Below are 21,404 nucleotides of genomic sequence, written 5' to 3'. Positions count from 1 at the left end.
CTGAGTCATAAATGTTCACACTGAGAATTTAACAACTGGCTCTCGGGACCCAGTCTGAGCTAACTTCAGCTAATGCCTGCAGTTTGGTTGGTTGTTGTCCTTCATCCTTGAAGAGGACCAAAATGACATCACTATGCTAGAGTCAAGTTAGGGTGTCTCTAACTGTGGCTGATTCCACAGGGCAGGCACAGATATTCAAGAGGGGAGGTGCACTTTTGGCCTCAGGCTTCCCAGCCCAAGTAATAGTAGCCTTGGGGAGGGGGGATCATGGTAGAGTGTTGAGAATTTCTGAATCCCACACTTTTGGAGGACTCTTTAGAGATTAGTAAGTAACCCAGAGTTAGAGGAGTGGAGAGCAAAGAAAAGATGTGGATTTTATTCTCCATTACTACCACATATTTTTCAAATGGTGCAACTCCTGTGGGAATGAGGGTTGCCTTTCTAACACCTCCAAATTTATTTCTTTTGGGGAAAGAATGTAAGCCCTTAGGGTGGTATTGTAAGATTTATATTTCTTTTTTTTGTTTGTTTTTTTTGAAGGGGAGAGGCAAGGCAATTGGGGTTAAATGACTTGCCCAAGGTCATAAGATTTATATTTCAGGCCACTGGGTAGTTCAGTGAATTCACTGGGCCTGAAGTCTGGAAGATCAAGGGTCAAATCCAGCTTCAGACACTTAGTAGCTATGTAACCCCTGGGCAAGTTTCTTAGCCAATGTCAGCCTCAGTTTCCTCAACTGTAAAATGGGGATAATAATAGCACCTCCCTCTTAGGGTTGTTGTGAGGATCAAATGAGATACTATTGGTAAGCACAGATCCTGTCACATAACAGGCCCTTAAGAACAAAACTCACTAGAAAACTAGGGGCTGCCATTTTAGCAACACCAAGTTTGTTTCCTTTCTGAGACCAAACCTCATGATGGTATTCTAAGACTAGAGAACTTTATGTATCACTGAGATGATGATGGGACTCCTCACAGTGACAGGAGGACTGTGCCCACTCTTTGCCGATTATTTTGTGGCTATTTGTGGGCAGGCTATTTCTGTGGTTTCTGGACTTTCTGTGGCATCGATGATAGAGCCTGCATCCCTGTTAAGCACTGTTAACCTCAAGAGTTTGTCTGGATATTGAGAGCCTTCTTACCCATACCTGTGGAGACCTAGACATGAGCTATAAGCTGAGCTTTCCCAGGGGAAATGCTGAATTGGGGGAGACAGGACAAAATAAGCCAAAGACAGAAAATGGAGAAGAGGTCTCCCAGACGGCACCTCAGATTTGGGGTTGTTGAGCCACAGGTTACAATAGTAAAAGCAAACAAACAAAATCCCTCAGATAAAATCCAAATACATACTATGGAAATAGTAGAGTAAATGGTGGCACCTACCACATGATCACAGCTACCAGCCTCATGATAGCCTCATTAAGGGAGTCAAAGAAGTCCTTCAGAGCTTGCCCTTGCTCCTTCATATTCCCAATGACCAAGCCAAAGCAGATGGAGAAGACAACCAGCCCCAGCGCGTTCACGCCGTTCACAGCCCCTGGCACTGGGACCATCTCCTCTTTTATTCGGGTGAGGGTTTCCATGGCCTCTGAAACGTTGCTTATCACAGAAGCTATAATTGTTTCATTGGGTGACACAGGCACCTTAAAGCTTCTCTTCTCATAGCTCGTTTTAAACTAAAAAGACAAAAGAAAGCAAAAGAAAGAAAGAAAGAAAGAAAGAAACGAGAGGTAGGTGTATTACATAGAAATACCATTCTTTGATTTAGAGTTGGAAGGGACCTCAGAGATCATCCAGTTCTAGCCCTTCATTTCACAGATAATAAAACTGCAGTTCACCCAGATTAAGTGGCTCACCCAAGGTCACATATACATGTATCAGAGGTATGATTTTCACCCAGGTCCTTGGATTATAGAATCACTGATCCTTCTATTGTACCCTGCTGTCTACCTTCTCTTCAAATGAGCCCTTCCTTTTTGCTTGTGACTCTGGAGAGTGCTACTGAATTACAGAATGTTAGAATTGGGGAGGGAATTTAGAAATCATCTAGTCTTTCATTTTACAGATGAGGAGACTGAGGCTCAGAGATAAAAAATTACTTGCTTGAGGCCATAACAGCAAGCTAGCTGATGGGGCTGAGACAAGAATTCAGGCACTCTTGGCTATTGATTCACTACTGATTCCACTTTGCTGAATTGTTTCTTTGGTGTTACCTAAAGGACACCACATCTATTTTTTCAAAGGACCCATAAGTAGGGATGATCCTTACAGGGCAGGAATGTGAAATAACAACTACAGAGATCTTCCTTAACCCTCATGTGACATTTACTTAAGACAGAGTCAGTTCCTAAAAGCCTACCCCTAGAAACTTTAGTCCTGGCGGTTCTACCTTATGACCCTTTCTCTATCCATTAGCCTGGAACCACGGGAATGTGCCTAGCTTGCTGAATGAGCATACACTATATTCTTCCTAATATTTTGAATTTGCAAAGTCTTCTAGTATCTTTTTGATGTATTCATTAATCTCTTAAAGTCAGACAGATTACCATCATGGCGGCTTTACCTCATTCAAGTAAGCCTTGCAAAGGCAACAATGTACTGGTTTTAACATGTTTAACAACTGGTTCTCCTCTGAAAAATGTACATATAACACACCTTTAAATTCAATCTGAAAATTAACATTTTCTCCATTAATTTCTCAAATCTAGATAATCAGCAAAATAATAAATCAAGTCCTGATTTGTAGGTTTACTGATTTCTGAAATATAAATACACTGAAAATTTACCAGTTGACTCTGAGCGCATGTGAGCTGGTTCTAGCACACTCCAATTAGGTCACTGGGCAGAGTTTTCCAGGGGTTCTGCAACTTCTAAACAAAACCCCATCCCCAAACAAAACCAAACTGAAGTATGATTTGTATCCTCTCTCTCTTCAGACATAAAAAAATGATGAAAAAAAATGTAATGGGGGACAGGGAAGACTGACTAATGAGGACCCAGTCCTTTAAGTGTATGTAATCTCTTCTTCCTGGTACCCCACAGAGATGTTTGGGAAGCCTCTTTCCTAGCCAGTCCTCTTGTTATATAAAAATTCACACCCAGAGAAGCCTGGGAAGACTTATATGAGCTGATGAAATGTGAAATAAGCAGGACAAGATGCCAATCCAAGGATAAGCTCATCCCTTCTGATCTGATCATCATACTACTAACTTGGATATTCAGCACCTTCTCACTTCCTTCAGCCTCCTCTCCCCTCTGTCTGGAGGGCTGGAGGATGGAGCACTGAACTCCACCTAAAGCTTTCCTTCATAGAGGACAGGATTTTGTGGCTCTATTTGGGTCCAACTCACTGCAGTAAGATGGCCCTTCTCTGGGCACCCATTCTCCACTTTCCAGCTTCCTTTTGTGTGATGTTTTCCCCATTAGATTGTAAGCTCCTTGAGGGCAGTGGCTGTTTTTCTTTTTATTATTTGTCTCCCCAGTGCTTAGCGCAGTACCTGGAGCATAGCAGGCACTTAATACTGTTTATTGATTTGAATTCCCATATACACATGACTGCAATAATGGAACAGAAAGAACAGTAACAGAACCCAAATGAAAAGTTCTATAAACAGAACAATCAAATGTGGTCTTGAAGATAAGAGAGAAAATTCACCTCCTTCCCTTCTTTGTAAAAATGGGGGGGGGACTACTGCATAAACTGTCAGACAGCTTATTTGTGGGGCAGTTATACTGCACTGCTTTCCCCCCCTCTTTTTTTTTTAATTGAGACAAGGAATGACTCTTTGGATAGGGTAACGGTAGGTGTATATTTAGAAATGGAAGTGATATAAAATCAAAGCATATCAATTAAAATCAAATTACTCATGCACCACACAAGACATGGAGATTGACCCTGAGGCAACACCAAGTCTGAAGAGCCTTTGTGTAATTGCTTCCTCAGTGATACAAGTCACTGGACATCTGTTAGCTTCTCAGTTGATCCAGTACAACCTTGATTGGCACTTTCATACACCAATTTAGTTTATTTTTTTATCCAGGGAATGACACATATTTTTAAAAATTCTGAAATGTGAAACCTATTACTGTGTATCCTAAGAAGATTACCATGCCTCCTAACTGTAGGACATTTTGGTGGCTCAAAATCAAAACCCCCCTAAGAAGATCTAGACACTCCTGACTTTGTGGAACCATTCCATAGCTCATGATAAAATAACAAAAACTGAAGTTAAAACTATCCTTCTGCTTAAATAAATAAATCCTCCCAAATAATATCCTGTTCATGGAGCCAAATCCAAAGTTCATGTAAGCCTTTTCTACAGAGATGAATGTAACTCCTGAAGGAAAGATATCTTCTAATTCTGACACAGCAGGGTGCTCTGCTATTGGCCCGTGGTTTCAAAGCCCTTGAGAGGGTTCCAACTTAACCCTGAAGGTCTAGGTTAACAAAGAAGGCTTGTCATTAAGTGTATATTTCTGTAAGGAGAGTAGAGGAATAGAATCTCCACTCTCTGTGGCCTTGTTAGTTAAAGCCTGCTTGTAACTAGACAGGAGCACAAAACCACTGAGGTACAAAAGTGTGGCACTTTGGAATGGCATTCACACTCGTGGGCCACAGAGATCTCCTGGTTCTCGTAAGAATTCATACAGTTGCCAAAAGCTCAGCTTAGCCTAACAAATGGGAGGAATCAAGCTAGCTGTCTATGAACTCAGGGGAAATAAAAGAGAATTACATTCTTGCCTACATTTTCCTGGTTTGGGGGCTAAGTAACCCAAACTAATAACAGAAACACCTGAAAAGGATGTATTGTTCATTTGAATAAAAACATTGTTTTGAATTCTAATTCCTAAATGGACGGGTAGCAAGCATTGTACAGCTATCCCCTGATATATACCAATCCAATATATGGACATCATGAAGCAGGAAATGAATTCTCCTTGTATTACCTAGATATTTGAGGTTATGTAATTTTGAGCTTCTCTATGATTTCTTAATTCTATGAGATCAAAATCCCATATATTGGAGAACACTGGGGTGTCCCAAGGGGCTGGCCTGAGCTGGCAGTGTAGGGCTCTGGGATTAATAATTGTCACATCTAAAGATCCAACAACTAAAAGTCAGGAGGAAATTCCTTGTGTTATCAATCCCCTAAGCTTGTAGTTCTATATCAAGTTGCTGCATTTCAGTAGGAACCGGTCCTCATCTAACAGTGAAACCCCAGTAACATACTTCTTTGTAGTTGACTTTTGAAAACATCTGCTTTCTTGGCAGCTCACAGTCATCCAGCTGCCTGCCGGCTACGTTGGAAAATAGAAAGTCAAAGTCAGGGTCACAGAGATTACAGCCAAGCATACAGAAGAATGATATGGGGCATCAGTTTTTAAAATATATCAATAAACAGAATACACAGAAACCCTGGCTTCCTGATTCAGCATTCCTGCTATGGACCATGCACATTGTCACAAAAAAAAAGCCTCTCCACTTCTGAGGAAAGCTGAGGTATGCATCAGCAGTACTATATAACCAGGAATTTTGGTGCCTGGGGCAAAGTTGACTAAACAGGGGCAAGAACTGGCAATCAAACAAACAAACTACTGTAGGGAAAGAAACACCTTCAGGTATTGGCTACACAGGACACTCTAGCCTAGTTCTAGCTCTGTGACTTTGTCTGACATTAAAACCTAATACTTACTGAGATTAAATGAAATGACATGAAAACAAAAGCAAACTAGCTTGTTATTACTATAAAGTAAATGATGAGGTGAGGTCCTTTCCAACTCTGAGATTCTATGAGTTCTGAAAACCAGAATTGGCCCACACCTTCCCCAATCTCTGCATTACATTAAAAATATAGATACGTATATCTTTTTCTTTTGCTAGCATTCTAAATTGGATACAGCTGCCTCTTTCTCAATACTCTAAAAGGCAAGATGCCTGCTGCAGTTTTCCATTCATGCTTCCTTGTACTGCTTTTATCATGTGTCTAGATTGTAAGCTCCATGGGGGTGACCATTCCTTCATTCAACCAGTATTTATTCAGAACTTAAGCATTAAACATCATGCTATGCAATGAAAATACAAAGAAAAAAAATAGTTCCCGTCCTTGGAGTTTATATTCTATTGTGAGGAACAACATGAACACAGATAACTAAATACAAAACATGTATTTTACGAAACAAGTAAATTAAGTGCAAAGTAATTTCTGCAGAGGAGGAGGAAACTAGAGATTCTAAGAAGCAGAGGTAAGTGGGAGTACATTCCAGGCATGGGAGGCAGCCTGTGCAGAATTACAGTGATAGGAGATGGAATAGTGATTGTAGGGAACAGTACGGAGGCTAATCCAGTCGAATGGGACATAAAGTAAGTCTGAGAAGATGTGAAAGAAGTAGATTGTAGAAGGATTTAAATCCCAAATAGAGGCATATGTATTTTATTCTTGAGTCAAAAGAGAATATCTAGTCAAGAGAGCATAAATCCCATCTACTGATATGGAGAATCAAGAATTACTTATTTCAGTCCCCTCATTTTCTTGTAGGGGTGAAACTGGTTCTCATCTGCTCTAACAGGAAGTTTGCTCACTTATTTCAGAGAAGCTAGACATTTGCTTCCTCTCTCCTGCAGCCACAGGGTGTCTGTCCTGCTGCTCTGAATATTTCCTAGCACAGTAGCATGATAGCCATGGAACCTCTAGGGCTCAGAATATCCTTGGAATTCTCTATTGCTTGTAAGCAAACACAGAACCCTACAAAGTCCCCAAGAGTATCTTGTTCTTTCTGCTCTTGAGTCATTTTTTAGTCATGACCAATTCTTTATGTTTGGTGTTTTCTTTGCAAAGATATTGGGGTGGTTTGTCATTTCCTTTTCCACAAGAGCATCTTACTATATTTTAAACATATATTATGTTGGTGGAAGCAGGGTAGTATGGATAGAAAACTGGCCTCTGATTCAGGAAGACCTGAGTTCAAATCCCACCTTTGACACATCTATCATCCTGTAATTAGAAGGGAATTCTAGAGAACTGTTGGAAAATCCATCAACATTATTATTCAGGTCAAGACATTTTGTTATTATTGTTGTAAACTTTTGATCCTGGGCAAGTCAGTTAGCTTTTCTGGGTCCCAGACAACTCATAAAAAATGGTAAGTTGTAGAACAATTGGAGATCTGCATTGGGAGAAGGGGCTTTCTTACCAAGAATTCTTTAAATAAATGAAAAGAAAGACAGGTCTATATAGCAACAATAGCAAAAAATCACTTGCTGGATTTTTTAGGGCTCCTGTCTGCCTTTACTGTACCCATAAAAGGATAGCAGGCGGGTTCTCTCTGGCTCAGCTTCTCTCTTTCTGGGTGACTCCACCATCTGCTCTAACGGCAGGTTTAAACAAAAGTGTCTGGTTCCCTGGCTACTTGGTATGGCTTCTTGGCCATGGTGCTTACTCAGCCATGATGCTGATACAAGCACAGTACCTGAGAGGAATTTTAAAGGTAAAATAAATAGCTATAATGTTTTTACCTGTTTAAAGCAGGCTTCCACCAGATTGGGAGGGAACATGTTCCTGTGAAGAGAGAAAGGAAATCATTGGGAGAATGTCCTGAAAAAGTTCAGTTTTGTCCTTTTATCAGCTCTTCACCTTTTCAAATGCGAAGATTGATTTGATTTATGCCAGGCAATGGGCTGAGGCTGGAAGTAAGGGTGGGGAGCTGTGGGGAGAGGTCACCAGTGGGACCAGTGTTACCTAGGCAACACAATTTTAAGTGCCTTTTGTGTGCAAAGCACCGTCCTGGGTGCTAAAGGGGATGGGATAAGACGCCAACACAGACAACTATAATACATAATATTAATATGATATGATGAGTGTATCAGAAAGTTATAAAATAAAGAGATAATATCTGAGGCAATAGAATCATGAACTTAGAGCCGAAAGGACAAACACTGCCAATTTGTAGATGGGAAATAGAGGCCTAGAATATGACCAGAGTGCGGTGTACATATAGAGAAATAATATGAGGTAAGGCTGAAAAGGTAGGTAGGTGGTAGAGAGCCTTGAATGCCCAGCAAAGACAATGGAAACAATACAATTGTTTAATTATATATTTAATTCAATAAATGGAAATAATATAAAATAGATGACATCTCTGCTGGATTTCAAATCCCTTCCCATCTTCAAGAGTAGTCTGGTTCACTGAGGTGCTAATGTGCTGTGATCACTTTGGTATCATACCATGTTTGCCTTCTCCATGAAGGAAGAAGGACTTGGGAGAAGGAAGTATGACCTTAGACAAACTGCTTTACCTCTCAGGGCCTTGATTTACCTCTTGTGCAAAATGAATTTGAAGGCCCTTTCTGACTGACATCTATAATGTAAGAAATCTGCAAGAGGATGGAGAGCCCATAGTATGCCACAGGGTATATTTAAAGGTTATGAACAGCAGTCTGAAATGCACCTTTTTGCTATGTTACCCACTCTACTGTGCCATCATGAGCACCAAGGCTCAGATCTCTGACCCCTTTTCAATGGTTACCACTACTCTCAACGTTAGAATCTGCCCTAGTGTTTCCATAAACACTAACCGCAATACTGAAATCTAGAAGACTCACGGCTTAAAGTTTCAAGTGAAATGGCTTAGTATGAACTTCACTGGAGGTAAAGGAGTAAGGAAAATATTCAAAGTCTCAGCCTTGGGGCAAAGTTCTATTATTAGTTCTGTTATTAGGTACATGAGCACACAGAGAGCTGGCAGGTCATTCTGTTTGGTTTTCCACAGACAAACATAACATGCCTTATAATTTTCCCCAAGGTTGCATTTGGTATAAGGCTAGAATGGGGAAATGATCCTTTCCTTACTCATGAGGGGAATATGATGATATAATATTGTTATATGTAGTCTTCTAAAAAATCCAAACCTGTATTTGGTTCAGTGGAGTGTTAGATGTCAGAGGTCCTTGATTCAAATTCTGGCCACAATTTATTACCTGTGTGACCTTGGACAACACATTTAACCCCTCTTAACTTCAGGTTCCTCATTTGCAAAAGGAGAGGGTTACACTAGATGAGTTCTGAGATGCTCACTATCCCTAAATTTTTCATCCTGTAATTAGAAGGGAATTCTAGAGAACTGTAGGAAAATCTTATTCACATTATTATTCAGGTCAAGACATTTTGTTATTATTATTATAAACTTGTTAGGAGGAGGAATTAGGTTATGACTATAGTTACCATATTTCCTGAACTCAAAATCAGACTGTTGGTCTGACAAAGGATTTAAGTCATTTAGTTTATGGGGGCTAAGCGGAATCTTTGAAATCAAGACTCTCCAAGAATATCTGGGCTTCTCTGGACTGTGGTCCAAATTCAGCCATAATTTAGTCACTTAGTCACATGAAATTGGGCAGATTCAGAGTAAAGTACCCATTGTTGATTGAATGCCCATCACATCAGCACTATGGATCAGGGAAATCCAGAAAAAAGAACTTCATGGGAAGTTCACCACTGGGCTCAGAAACCTGAATAGGAAAAAGTAAAGTTATCTTCAAGACTGTGCTTCGAACAGCATTCATAATAAAACTCTGGGTAGAGATTATGGTGCCACAGACGACATGGGGATCCCAGATTCCTGGGAAAGACAATGAATGGATGGACCACACTTTAGCTAAAGGGAAGATCAAATTGTTACATCGAACTAGAGAATTTGCTTCAATAAAGAGAAGCTGGGTCATGACAAGAAACAAGGTCTAGGACCTGAGGCTATTGAGACCACCAAGAGCTAAGTGAAGCAGCTGTGAGAATTTATTTTCAGAGGCCAGAAGAACAGGAATAGAAATATTTGTAGGCTGAGTAAGGGGGTGGCGTAGTCTTCTTATTTGATGGAGCCAGGGGGCTAAGAACAGGACCCCTGCTAGTTCATAGCTGAGGGGACTGTGAATGAAAGAGGCTACTTACAGTCTTGAAGCCCCAGGGAGGAGGTGCCATCTGCAGTCCTGAGATTCTCATACCTGGAACTAGACTGAGGATTATATGTTATGTTTCTCAGCATAGAAGGACTGAGAAACATAACAACTTTGACTAACCAAATCTATCATGTGATAACAGAAATAGCATTGGATTTAGAGTTAGAGATTTGGACTCAAATCCAGACTCACCCACTCACTATCTTTGTGATCATGGACAAGTCTATTAACTTCTCTAGGCTTCAGTTTCCTCATCTGTAAAATGTGGAGGCTGGACAAGATAGTTTCCATGGTTCCTTCCAATTGTATACCTATGATCCCATGATCTAATTAGTTAAAAATCCAAGTGACTGACCTAACTTCCAGACCAAACAGTTTTGTGCTTCTGTGGACAAAATCTTAAAGAAAGGATTTTAGCAGAGGTATCAAATATGTGGCCATGGGTCACATTTGGCCCTAAAATGTAAATTGGGAAATAAATTTTTAATAAAAATTAACATAATGTTAATATGTGGTTTTCTAAGTTAATATTGGACCAGAAGGATCATTGTATAGGTTAAATGCCCCCCATTTCTATTTGAGTTTGATAAATACTGATTTATAGGATGATAGATCTAGGCATAGAAAGGACTTTAGAGGTTATACAGCCCCCTCCTTTAACAGATTTTTTCTTGTCCTGTTATTTTTTTTAACTTGTAGGCTTCCCTGTTGTGTTCCATAGAAAAAGTAAAAAAGAAGTGTATGCTGTTTTCAGGAAGCAGGTCAAAGGAATAGGGGAAAGGTTTCATCATTTTTAAGGGCAAAGCTGGGCATCTTTTTAAAAAAATTTAATTAACTAATTATTTTTTTTGGAGGGGGGGACCATCTGTTTTAATAGGAAGGTGGTGAGAGAAAGATACCAGTAGGGGACAATGGTGAGTCAAGAACTTAGCCTCACCAGTGGTCAATAGCCAGACATGCCATATTCTGCCTTTATGGACTGATAAGAGTCATATGTAATCAGCAGATTGTGTGTATATGGATGCCACGGAAGTCCCTAAAAACTGTTATCTTCTAGGCATTCCTCATGTACTTTGGATCCCATTCATGTTATATTACTAATTTCCTTAGGTAAGCCCTTCCTTCAAAAATGAAACAAAGGTCAACTTCAGTTTTGCCCATATGCCATCATCTGAGATTCATAATAAGCAGCAAATTTATGAAGTTTCACTGTACAAATATGTATCTGGAGTTGGAGTTCTTAGGTGGCCTGTGAGTATGGGGAAGATGAAACTCCTGGATATCCCCAAAGGGGCATCATAGGTGAATATGGGAAAGAAGATACTTCACAAATATAAGAAGTTTCATAGCTTTAGAGCTTAAGGGGACCTTAGAATTAACCTAGAATATTTGATCTTTTTTTGGTTTCATGGACCCCTTTGGCAGTCTGGTGAAGCCTATGGACTCCCTTCTCAGGATAATGGTTTTACGTGCATAGGATTACAAAGGAAACTAATTATTTTGAAATAGAGTTATTAATATATATTTTTAAAAAATGCTCATGGATGAACTGAGAACTCATGATCTAGTCCCAAGAGATTGAGTCACTTGCCTAACATCACAATAAGCAGCAAAACTGGAATTTGGAACGGGATAACCCAATTATAGACTTTGAAGTCAGGGTTGCCCTTTAACTTGACTTGTCCATTGTATCTTTATTTCACTGGGGGAGAAGTGATTAAGGTGGAGAGAGAGAGAAGAGAGGAAAAGAAAGAATGACATGTCAAAAAGACGTTTGCCATGAAAAGTGGCATCCCATAACCCTTCACATATGTCTAGTTCTCATTTAGGCCTTTTTTTTTCTTTTTAGAGGGGGGAAGGTAGGGCAATTAGTGTTGAGTGATTTGTGCAAGGTCACACAGCTAGTTTTGTTTTTTTGTTAAGTGTCTGAGGCTGGATTTGAACTCAGGTCCTCCTGACTCCAGGGCCAGTGCTCTATTCATTGTGCCACTTAGCCGCCCCACTCATTCAGGTTTTGATCTGGGCAAATAAGAGAGGTCTTGCTGGACTCTATAGAGAATCACCACATACACATGGCCTTCATTGCAAGGACATACCTGATCAAGTCAAGGAAGGCGTCTGCAGCCGTCACCTGCACAATTTTGCCTTCTCTGTGCATGTTCTCCTTCGAGCCTTTCCCAGGATGAATGATGATGACAATGATTATGCCAATCACCACAGCAATGATTGTTGTGGTCATGTAATAGACCACTGCTCTCAATCCCATCTTCCCTGAGGCCTTACTATCTAGGGCAGCCATCCCTGGTAAAGGCAAACACAAGGAGATTTGTTTTAAAGAATTAATCAACTAAATGCTTCTATGGGAAGATGATTAATGACTCTCCCCTCACCATGTTCTCCCTGCTCCACAATACTGGGGCTTGACTCATACATGCTATGAAGGTCTGGTCTCCCACCTAATCAAAACATGGACAAAATGACCCAGTTATATTAGGCTCAAAGAGTAGGTCATAGAATGTACCAACTATTTTTTTCCTGCCTGTTAAATAGATTCCACATCTTTGAAATGAGACCAAATAAAAATCCAATCTTCAGTAATGCTGGGCTGGGACAGGGAAAGCATAATGAAATTCTTTCACAGGTTCCTACTATTTGATGAAGGGAGGGTGTGTATGTGAAAGTCTTATTAAATTCTTGGCAGAATGGCCTAGGCTTCTCTTTAGCCCAATATTGGGCTGATTTAAGCAGATTGAGAACCATTAACTTCCTTCGAAATGGGTACCATTGTATGGACAAATACTTTCTGCATGTTTTGAGCTTTTATTCCAATCACCTGCTGACTTCAATTCAAGCAGATAGATAATCAGATTTCAAGTTTAGTTCCTTATGCCAATCTTGACTACCCCTGGTACTCTGCTGCTGCTAATCCAGACAATCTGTTCCATCAATTGGGTTTCCTCTCACTCTACCTTCTACAGTGGTGAGAACCCCATTGCCACCTACCAAAATAATTCACTAGAGCAAGATCACATTTCCTCTTTGGACCTTAGTTTTCTCATAAGGGATTTCAATGAGATGATCTATAAAGTTCTACATCTTAACCTTCTATAACTTTTAAGTTTTACCCTCCCTTATTTTCTAACTCCTGTTTTCATATTCCACTTCTGGTAGGAGGCTATTTGCATGAGGAAGGGTGGGCAAGGACTCCAAGGTTCTTCAAAATGCCCTAGAATACAGGATGAACTCTAGCTAAAAGACAATGGAAAAAACCAAACAAACAGAAAGTTTGAAATAATCCTAAGAACTAAGGACTGAGTATTTGCATGCAGGATCTATATGAAACTAAAGTGTCAAGACATCTTTGATGGTTACTTCCTAGAGGGAGGGACCATGCTATGTTTTGTATATAATGGGCACATATAAAACAGCTCCTAATGTTTCCAAAGAGCTGTTGACATCATTGGTTGTGCATTTTTCCTTCTTCCTTCCCTATGAATCCCTGTGAACCCTATGAATCACCTCTCTGTTCAATGGCATTTCCTTTTGTTTCCTAGAATTGGCATCTTAGAGCTAGAATAGCCCACCTCCTTATTTTAGAGAAGAGGAAAATACTTGATTTTATTTTTCATGAATGTTATCAAGATCTTGTGCTGTGCCAAAATATGGATACTCCTGAGAGTAGTGGCTCCTGAAAGTCCATAGAGGATGAAGTTGAGGGGTTCAAAACTATATCACAAGATTGGTCGAAGGAAGAAATACTTAGTCAGATGAAAAGTAGGTAATAATTGTTTCTAATCATTTTGAAGAGTTGCTATTATTTGAGAGATTTCACTTGCTTTGCTTCGATCCAGAGATTATAGTACAAGATGCAATGGGTGTAAATTACAAGGAGGCAAAATTCTGCTCAACATAAGGAAAAATTTCTTAAAAATTCAAGCTGTCCCAAAGTAGAATGGTTCATCTCCAGATATCATGAGTTCCTTGCCCCTGGCAGGTCTTTAAGCAGAGGTTAAATGAGCCCCTCTCAGGGCCATTGTGGTTGACATTTGTGTTTTAGGTAGGCATTAAAACATGACTTCTGAAGTCCTTTTTACAATTTAATGTTTAAGAATGAAAAACATTTGGGATAAGTACTGAAATGGCTTTATCAATGGACATACATCAACTCACTGAACTAACCAGTCAGTTACTATTTAAAGGAGAAAGATTTAGAATAAAGGTGTCGTCTATAAATCTCCACTCACTGGCTTCCCACAACTCTCACAATGAAACAAAATCAATGACCAAAAATTGTTGAACCTTAAGGACTGGTTTTCTGGTGTCCCTCCTGATATCTGTTGCCATCTTTCCTCTACCTTCATGCTAATCTCCTGTGGCATTGTTTCTAGTCCCTTCATCATTATATTATGATCACATTCCTTTGGGGACTCTCAGGAGTGTCCCTATTGATAATTCTGATCCAGAATAAACTCCTACTAACATGTATAAAAATAAAATCAAGTATTTTCTCCATCTGTAACCCTTATATATAACTCTAATATCACTAGGGATTTCCATAGGGATGATGGTTCATAGATAATCATATAATTTAGGGTAGAAAGGGGCTTTAAAGATGATCTAATACAATGGTTCTCAAATCTCTTGGTCTCAGAGCCTTAAAAGTACTCTTAAAAATTACCAAGAACCCTAAAGAGCTTTTGTTTGTGTGGGTTTTATAAATAACATCTTGTTATTATTATGAAAATAGTTTTGACATCAAGGGCAAGAGTCTGCAGACCACATTGAGAACCTCTGGTCTCATTCAACCCCTCTCACTTGATAGATAGGAAACTGAGGCCCAGAGAAGCAAAATGATACATGCCAATTTATCCTTCCTTTTGAGTAATAGTACCCATTTACAAGATAGAATTCAGAGAAACTAACAGCCTTCATGAGAACTAAAGCCGTGAGTGACCTTGGCTTCACCAGTGGACATACATCAACTCACTAAACTAACCAGTCAGTTACTATTTAGAAGAGAAAGAAAATATTAGCTGCAAGTACTGAGCTGGGCCCCCTTTATCCTTGCCCACTCTTTCCTGAAACCCAGGAGAAAATTTAATTACCCCACCACATGCATCCATTCATTCGGTCAGTGCCAATTTACAACAGTTCACCATGCAATCAAAAATGGGACAATCTGTGTCCAACTCAAATCCCAAGTCTGCAGCTTCGACCTCCTACCCCTTCCCTTTTCATTTGCTGGTCTGAATCACATCTTGAACTATCTCTGCTTTCCTGCCCTTGCAGTGAAGAGTTCTGGTGGCTGTTTGTTTCCTTTGGTGCCTGAATTGTTCACCATTTGGGACAGGAATTCTTTAGTTCTTTCGCTGCTGGTCTGTCAGAGTGACATCAGCAACACAATAGGCCGGATGTCTCTCATAAGTGGTACCAAGCAGCAGGACTTTCTTTTTCTCTTTTTTTCTTTAGTCTCCTATTTTGATCTCTTGTTCCGGTCTCATGTTAGTTCTTCCTCCATGGCTCTGTCCTTTCTCCAATGCTCTCTCCCCCTCCCCCTTTCCATTCCTGACCAATAGCTACTCAAAGAGAGAGCTATGTGTTTAAGGCAGTTGTATTGAAAAGATGTTCCACAAAGAGTGAAATTAGAAAGCTCGGGTTAGAATAAAAAGGGGAAGATGTCCCAGGAAAGAGAACAAAAAATATATTCAAACTCTGAGTCATCTGAGGATGGCATTTTTGGGGGGAGGTGGATGGTTTTTAAAAAATGAAGACCAATTTGAGAGTACATTGGTGGGTGAGTGGGGTGTCTGGAATTCTTTTCTCTATCTACTCTTTAGGTATGAAATAGCTGAAGGATGAATAGACCTCTAGAAGCCATCCTGTAGGAAACACTGGATTCAGGTCAGAGGACTTGAGTTTGAATCTTCACTCTGCTCCTTGCTAGCAGTCTGACCTTCTGCAAATCACTTAACTCCCCTGAGCCCTGGTTCTCTCATCTATAAAATGGAAGAGGTCAGATGAGATTACCTCTGAGATCCCATCCCAGCTTTAAATCCTAGATCTAAGAGTACTTTTGAAATCTAAGATTTGGGCAAAGTGGTGCAGTGCATAGGGCGCCAGGCCTAGAGCCAGGAAGACTCATCTTCCTGAATTTAAATTGTCTCAAACACTAACTGGTTGTGTGTCCCTGACCAAGTCACTTAACTTCGTTTGCCTCAATTTCCTCATCCATCAAATGAACCGGAGAAGGAAATGGTCAACCATACCAGTATCTTTGCCAAGAAAACCCCAAATGGGGTTACAAAGAGTCAGACACGACTGAAATGACAGAGTATGCTCAGTTAGCAGGCTAGGCAAATTCCCATGGTGCCAAACTACTGAGTAAAGGGTCACAGGGTGGAACTACCAGGAATATGGGCTCTAGGGGATCAGGCTTTCAGGAACTAATAATGTCTTAAGCAAATGTCACATGAGGATAGAGGAAGAGCTGGGCAGCTAGTATCTTGTATTCCTTCCCTGTAAGAATAATGACCCTCGTTCTTATTTCTCTGAGTACGAACTCAAGTTTTTCTACTTTACTCCTTGTTGTTACCTTAGGCAAGCCACTAAGGCCCACTTCCCTAGGCTTCAGTTCCTTCATCTCTAAAATGAGTGGGGGTAGATGATATAATCTCAATGGTCCTTTATTAGCAAAATGAGGGAGCTGGACTAATTTATTTCCAAGGCCTTTTCTAGCTCTAAATCTATGATCCTCATCAGATAAGAAGTTTCTTTATATCCTGTAATAGATATCTTATGTATGTCTTTGCTCTTTAAAAAAAATGATGCTATTTAAATAAAGTTGAATTTAAATCCCTTCAAAGATTATATCCACTGCTTTAGCACAGTGTTTGGCCACATAGTAAACACTGAATCAATGCTTTTTTCATTAAAAATATGCTATTTGAATGTAGTTTTATGTGGCACTGGGAAAAGAATCCTGGCTTTGGTGGCCAAATCCTATCTCTGTTACCTGCTACCTTGTGATGTTAGGCAAACCACCTGACCTCTCTTGGTCTCAGTTTTCCTCATTTCTAAAGTTACCCCTTCTAGCTCTAAATTCTATTATTCCAAGGCCCCAAGTAGCAATAATAAAGTTAGCTAAGAGGTCTTAGCAGTGGAGGGAGGTGCCAGTAAGAGGGGCTAGGGTCCTAGCCAAGGCAGAGGCCAGGGGAATGTGTATGTTTCTTTATTAAGCCAGTCTCAAGTTTTCTCCCATGGGGTGACTGGTTCTCACTATTGATTTTGCTACTGGTTGCTCCTCTTCTCTCTCTCTCTCTCTCTCTCTCTCTCTCTCTCTCTCTCTCTCTCTCTCTCTCTCTCTCTCTCTCTCTCTCTCTCTCTCTCTCTCTCTCTCTCTCTCTCTCTCTCTCTCTCTCTCTCTCTCTCTCTCTCTCTGTCTCTCTCTCTCTGTCTCTCTCTGTGTCTGTCTCTCTGTGTCTGTCTCTCTCTGTCTCTGTCTGTCTCTCTGTCTCTCTCTGTCTCTCTGTCTCTCTCTCCTCTCTCTCTATTTCTGTGTCTCTCTCTGTCTCTCTTTCTCTGTGTCTGTTTCTCTGTCTCTTTGTTTCTATCTCTCTTTCTCTCCCCACCTTTGTCCCTTTTTAGCTCTTCTCTACCTCCCTTTGTCACAGTTCTCCCTGACTGCCTCCCCCAAGGCCCCTTAAACTCTAGTCATCTCATTCTCCCAGAGTAGCCTGGGAAATGTACAGCACGAAGGGTTACCACATCCAAGGTTGTCAGGGCAACAGCAAGCCAAGCATCTACAATCTGTACACATGAGGTCTGAAAGGGAATGGTCTCCTGACCAGTAGAGTACCGACTGGAGAGAGGTAAGAAGAGGGCTAGCTGATGAGAACCGAAGAGACTCCCCCTCTCCTGTCTTCCCTCAGGCTCTCCCATTGGAGCTCTCAGTGCCATCTTCCTCCAAACTCCCATCCTTACCTCCCCTGTCACCTACCCTCCATGGAAATGAGGGTTAACAGGTAGAATCCGTCACATTGAAGACAAAATAAAGACGTTAAAAAGCAGTCCTCTGTAATGTCAAGGACAAAGAATGAAGCCCTTGATAATTTCCTAGCAAAAGAGACTAAGCTAGGAACTGAACTGAAGTTCTGGGAAGGGATTACCAAGGAAATGAGGGAAAGGGAGATGGGAGGAAGAGGAAGAAATCGGTGGACATGTAGTTAGTTACAGGGGCATAGTAAAAAAGGGGGGGAATGTAAAAAATATGCATTATTTGGAGAGAGTAGAAAAAGAATTTCTCCTTCTAACTAGCAGTCACTAGTCTCTTTTTGCCTTTTTGCAGCCTAGGCTTTCACAGGCTTGGTCCATTGAAAACACCCTGCCCTGAGAATGGGAGTCAGATTCTATGATGAGAGGGACTTTATGAGCCAAAAGCATCTCGGTTTTAAAAGTCGGTATGTATGCTGACCTTAGAGTGACAGTGATTTCCCCCAGCTACAAGGATCCTTATCAGTGCCCACCCCCCTTTGGAAGGGCTCCTTACTTATGCTGGCCTCCTCGGAACAAGTTCTCCATGGCATCAGGGTGCTAACCTGTCAGTAGCAAAACTGGGACTAGAGCCTAGCAGGCATCCTTCTTTCTGTGACATCCTGGCAGCCTCCAAAGAGAAAGAACAATCTGGAAGTAGATCACCAAGAATTGATTTCTGTTCTACATGCTTATCCATGTGCTCAGTACCACACCAGGTCCTGGGGGATGGGAGGTGCTAGTGGTGGAAATGGAAGAAGACGGCCCTGCCCTCAAGAAACTGAAAACAACTGTGCCTCTTATTCTACAAGATACTTTTTTGTTTCAAAGATCTGGATAATTCTTGCAGAAATCAGACTTGGTAGCAGAAGCTTGAAACATTCAGATGATCATCTCCAATTGCTCCTTTAAAGATGATATTTTTGCATTGAATTTGAATAACAACCTAACCATGAACCACAATTCAGTTTCAATACACTCCACAAGTACGTAACATTGAACTTGTGTTTGGACTTACTTATTGTTACTCACTTTGGTGTGACTCTGTGGAAAACCAGAAGCTTTGTTCTAGCCAAGTCCTGAAGGACATGCCCCCACCAAGAACACTTTCTTTAGGCTCTACTTCCCACTGATTGTGGCCTTACATTTTTGAACTCTTGAAAATCTGTGGCTTATAAATCAATGTGTTTCTGCACACTCTCCCACAACAACCCTGGCCACAGATTTCAAAACATGACATCAAAAAGAGAAAGCTTTTTCTGTTAGAAATTGTCTTCCCATTTATCCCCACTGACTTTTCATTTCTCTTCCAGGATGGCTGTTTTGAGACCAGAAAAATGGGGAAATGGTGATGCCAACTGCTGACTCAGGAATATCATTCCTTTTCAGTTTTTGTATTATTTTAGAAGCATTCTTTCCTCACAATGCATGTCCTAAACACTAATCTAATGAAAGCCTCCTGTTCCTCACCCTTCTAGGATTTCAAGATGGTCAAACTTACAGAGTTTAACATGAGGCAGCACCCTGCCAGATACTGTACTGGCCTGAATTGAGGATATTTGGTTTGTTTGCGGGTTTATAAAATTTTAGAATTACAATTGCTTTATATTCATGACTATGGAGTATAGGATTTGGAGTGTGGAATGCCTGGTGTGGGATGTGGACCATGGGAGCAGAACAGGATATGAAGAAGGGTGGCGGGGGGGGGAGTGCAGAGTGGGCAGTGGGAATTGAGGAGCTCAGGATATGGAATGGGATATGTGGGGTGCACAGCATGGGATGTGGTACATAGGATAAAGGACATGTATCTTCTATCCAAAGTTTCAGGCTTTGCACAGTGTCAGGACTTGGTGTGCATGTAGGGAGTTTTTCTGGAAGGACATAACTGGGGAAAAGAAAGTCACCCTATTCTTCAGCTATCTCCTGCTTAGACACATAAAAACAATTTCACCAGGAAAGAAAGGCTAACAGGATATTTAAAGGACAGGTACAAGGATTGTGTGTGCGTGCGTGCGTGTGTGTGTGTGTGTGTGTGTGTGTGTGTGTGTGAGTGTAAAAAGACTGATGGAATTAGTTTGAATCTCCAATTAAAAAAATTCATTAAATTTTTTCAGTGTTAAATTATTTGGTGCTGGCCCTTTAGAGAGCAAGTTCTGGAGATGTCTAAAACTATCTACAACCAGAAAGTATGCTATGGAAAGTAAATGAAACTATGAAACTGTGGCTAAGGTGAGAAATTAATGGCAAAAATTCTACTGAATGGCAGTTAGTAGTACCATTTGCTATCAGATGTTTTTCATTTTACTCTGTTACTCTTCTCTCTCTCTGTCTCTTTCTGTCTTGCTCTCTGTCTCTGTCTCTCTCTCCCTCTCTGTCTCTCTCTGTCTCTGTCTCTCTTTCTCTCTGTCTCTTTCTCTGTCTTTCTCTTTCTCTCTCATTCTTTCCTCCGTATGTCACACCCCACCTTCTCTGTCTTTCCCCCTCCTCATCTTCTTTTTCCTTTATTTATTCTTTCCCCTTGCTGGGATGTTTCCATCATAGAATCTTAAAACAAAGATCCAGAGTAATGCTTAGATGTGTACATGGTCACACATCCAGACAACGGTAGAGTCAGAATTTGAGCCTTCTTCTGACTCCAAGTCTTGGACCCTCTCTACTACACTCCCTTTCCCAGTCCCTGAAGTCTTGCCTGTAACTGGTGGTTGCTGTTGATTTTATTTTGTCTGTCTATAAATGGGAAAACTCAGTCATGCAAAAAGTTGAGTCTTCAGACCTAAGACAACAAATAGAGTGGAGCAGAGTGGTGGGAATTGGGTCCCTCTGTAGTCAGTACTAGGGAACTTAAAAGAGGAGGGGCATACTTTTTTAGTCCTGTTGAGGGCACCCAAGCTGAAGAAGTTGCTGACCTTTGGCCTATGGCCAACTCATTTGAACATCTAAAGAAACTGTAGTTCCTCAGAGATCAGAGCTTGAAAAAACCCAACAAACAGAAGTTTGAGTAAGGAGGCCCATTTTAAGTGGTGAATCCCAATGAAGAGCTTCAAACAATCCCACAAAGAGCTGAGCCCAGCCTAATTGTGCCCTATACACACTAAATCAAAGCTCAAGTACTTTCTCACTCTTTTTTCATCCTGGCCTCATTTTTCCTCTCCATTATGACTGCTAATAATGTCACAACTCTGGCCTTTTCATTAGCCTTGGATGCCAAGGACCTTCGAGAGGCAGCATTGCATGAGAATGGCAAACGTGCGTGCTGGTTTTCCAGACCTGCAGTTGTGATGGTGTGTGATTTGTGCAGGGAAATAATTTTAAAAATTTGATTCTTGAATTCTGTCAACAACCTCATCCTTTTACTCTGCCTGTAGTATTTCACAGTGAACTGTGTAGTGCCTTAAAGAAAGGTAACAGGGGTTTTAAAAAAAACAGA

General features: G+C 40.7%; 1 protein-coding gene across 6 annotated transcripts in view; it reads right to left on the bottom strand.

Annotated features, from left to right (window-relative positions):
• Nucleotides 1-21,404, bottom strand: part of SLC1A3 (solute carrier family 1 member 3) — a 202,322-nt gene that overhangs the window by 22,083 nt on the left and 158,835 nt on the right. For 5 of the 6 annotated variants that reach the window (XM_069096147.1, XM_069096151.1, XM_069096149.1 and 2 more), the window contains 3 exons: nt 12,046-12,250; nt 7,514-7,556; nt 1,384-1,676 (listed from right to left, as the gene is read on the bottom strand). In XM_069096147.1, the coding sequence (XP_068952248.1) occupies nt 1,384-1,676; nt 7,514-7,556; nt 12,046-12,250 (541 nt within the window). The remainder of the gene's footprint in view (nt 1-1,383; nt 1,677-7,513; nt 7,557-12,045; nt 12,251-21,404) is intronic. The other variant, XM_069096150.1, reaches the window with a different exon arrangement.

The sequence above is a fragment of the Petaurus breviceps genome, unplaced genomic scaffold (assembly GCF_028583685.1).
Source record: "Petaurus breviceps papuanus isolate PSGF00001 unplaced genomic scaffold, PetGlider_PUasm1.0 229, whole genome shotgun sequence".
Lineage (NCBI taxonomy): Eukaryota > Metazoa > Chordata > Mammalia > Diprotodontia > Petauridae > Petaurus > Petaurus breviceps.
The sequence above is the reverse complement of the archived record's forward strand: the minus strand, read 5'-3'. Positions and strand labels throughout refer to the sequence as shown.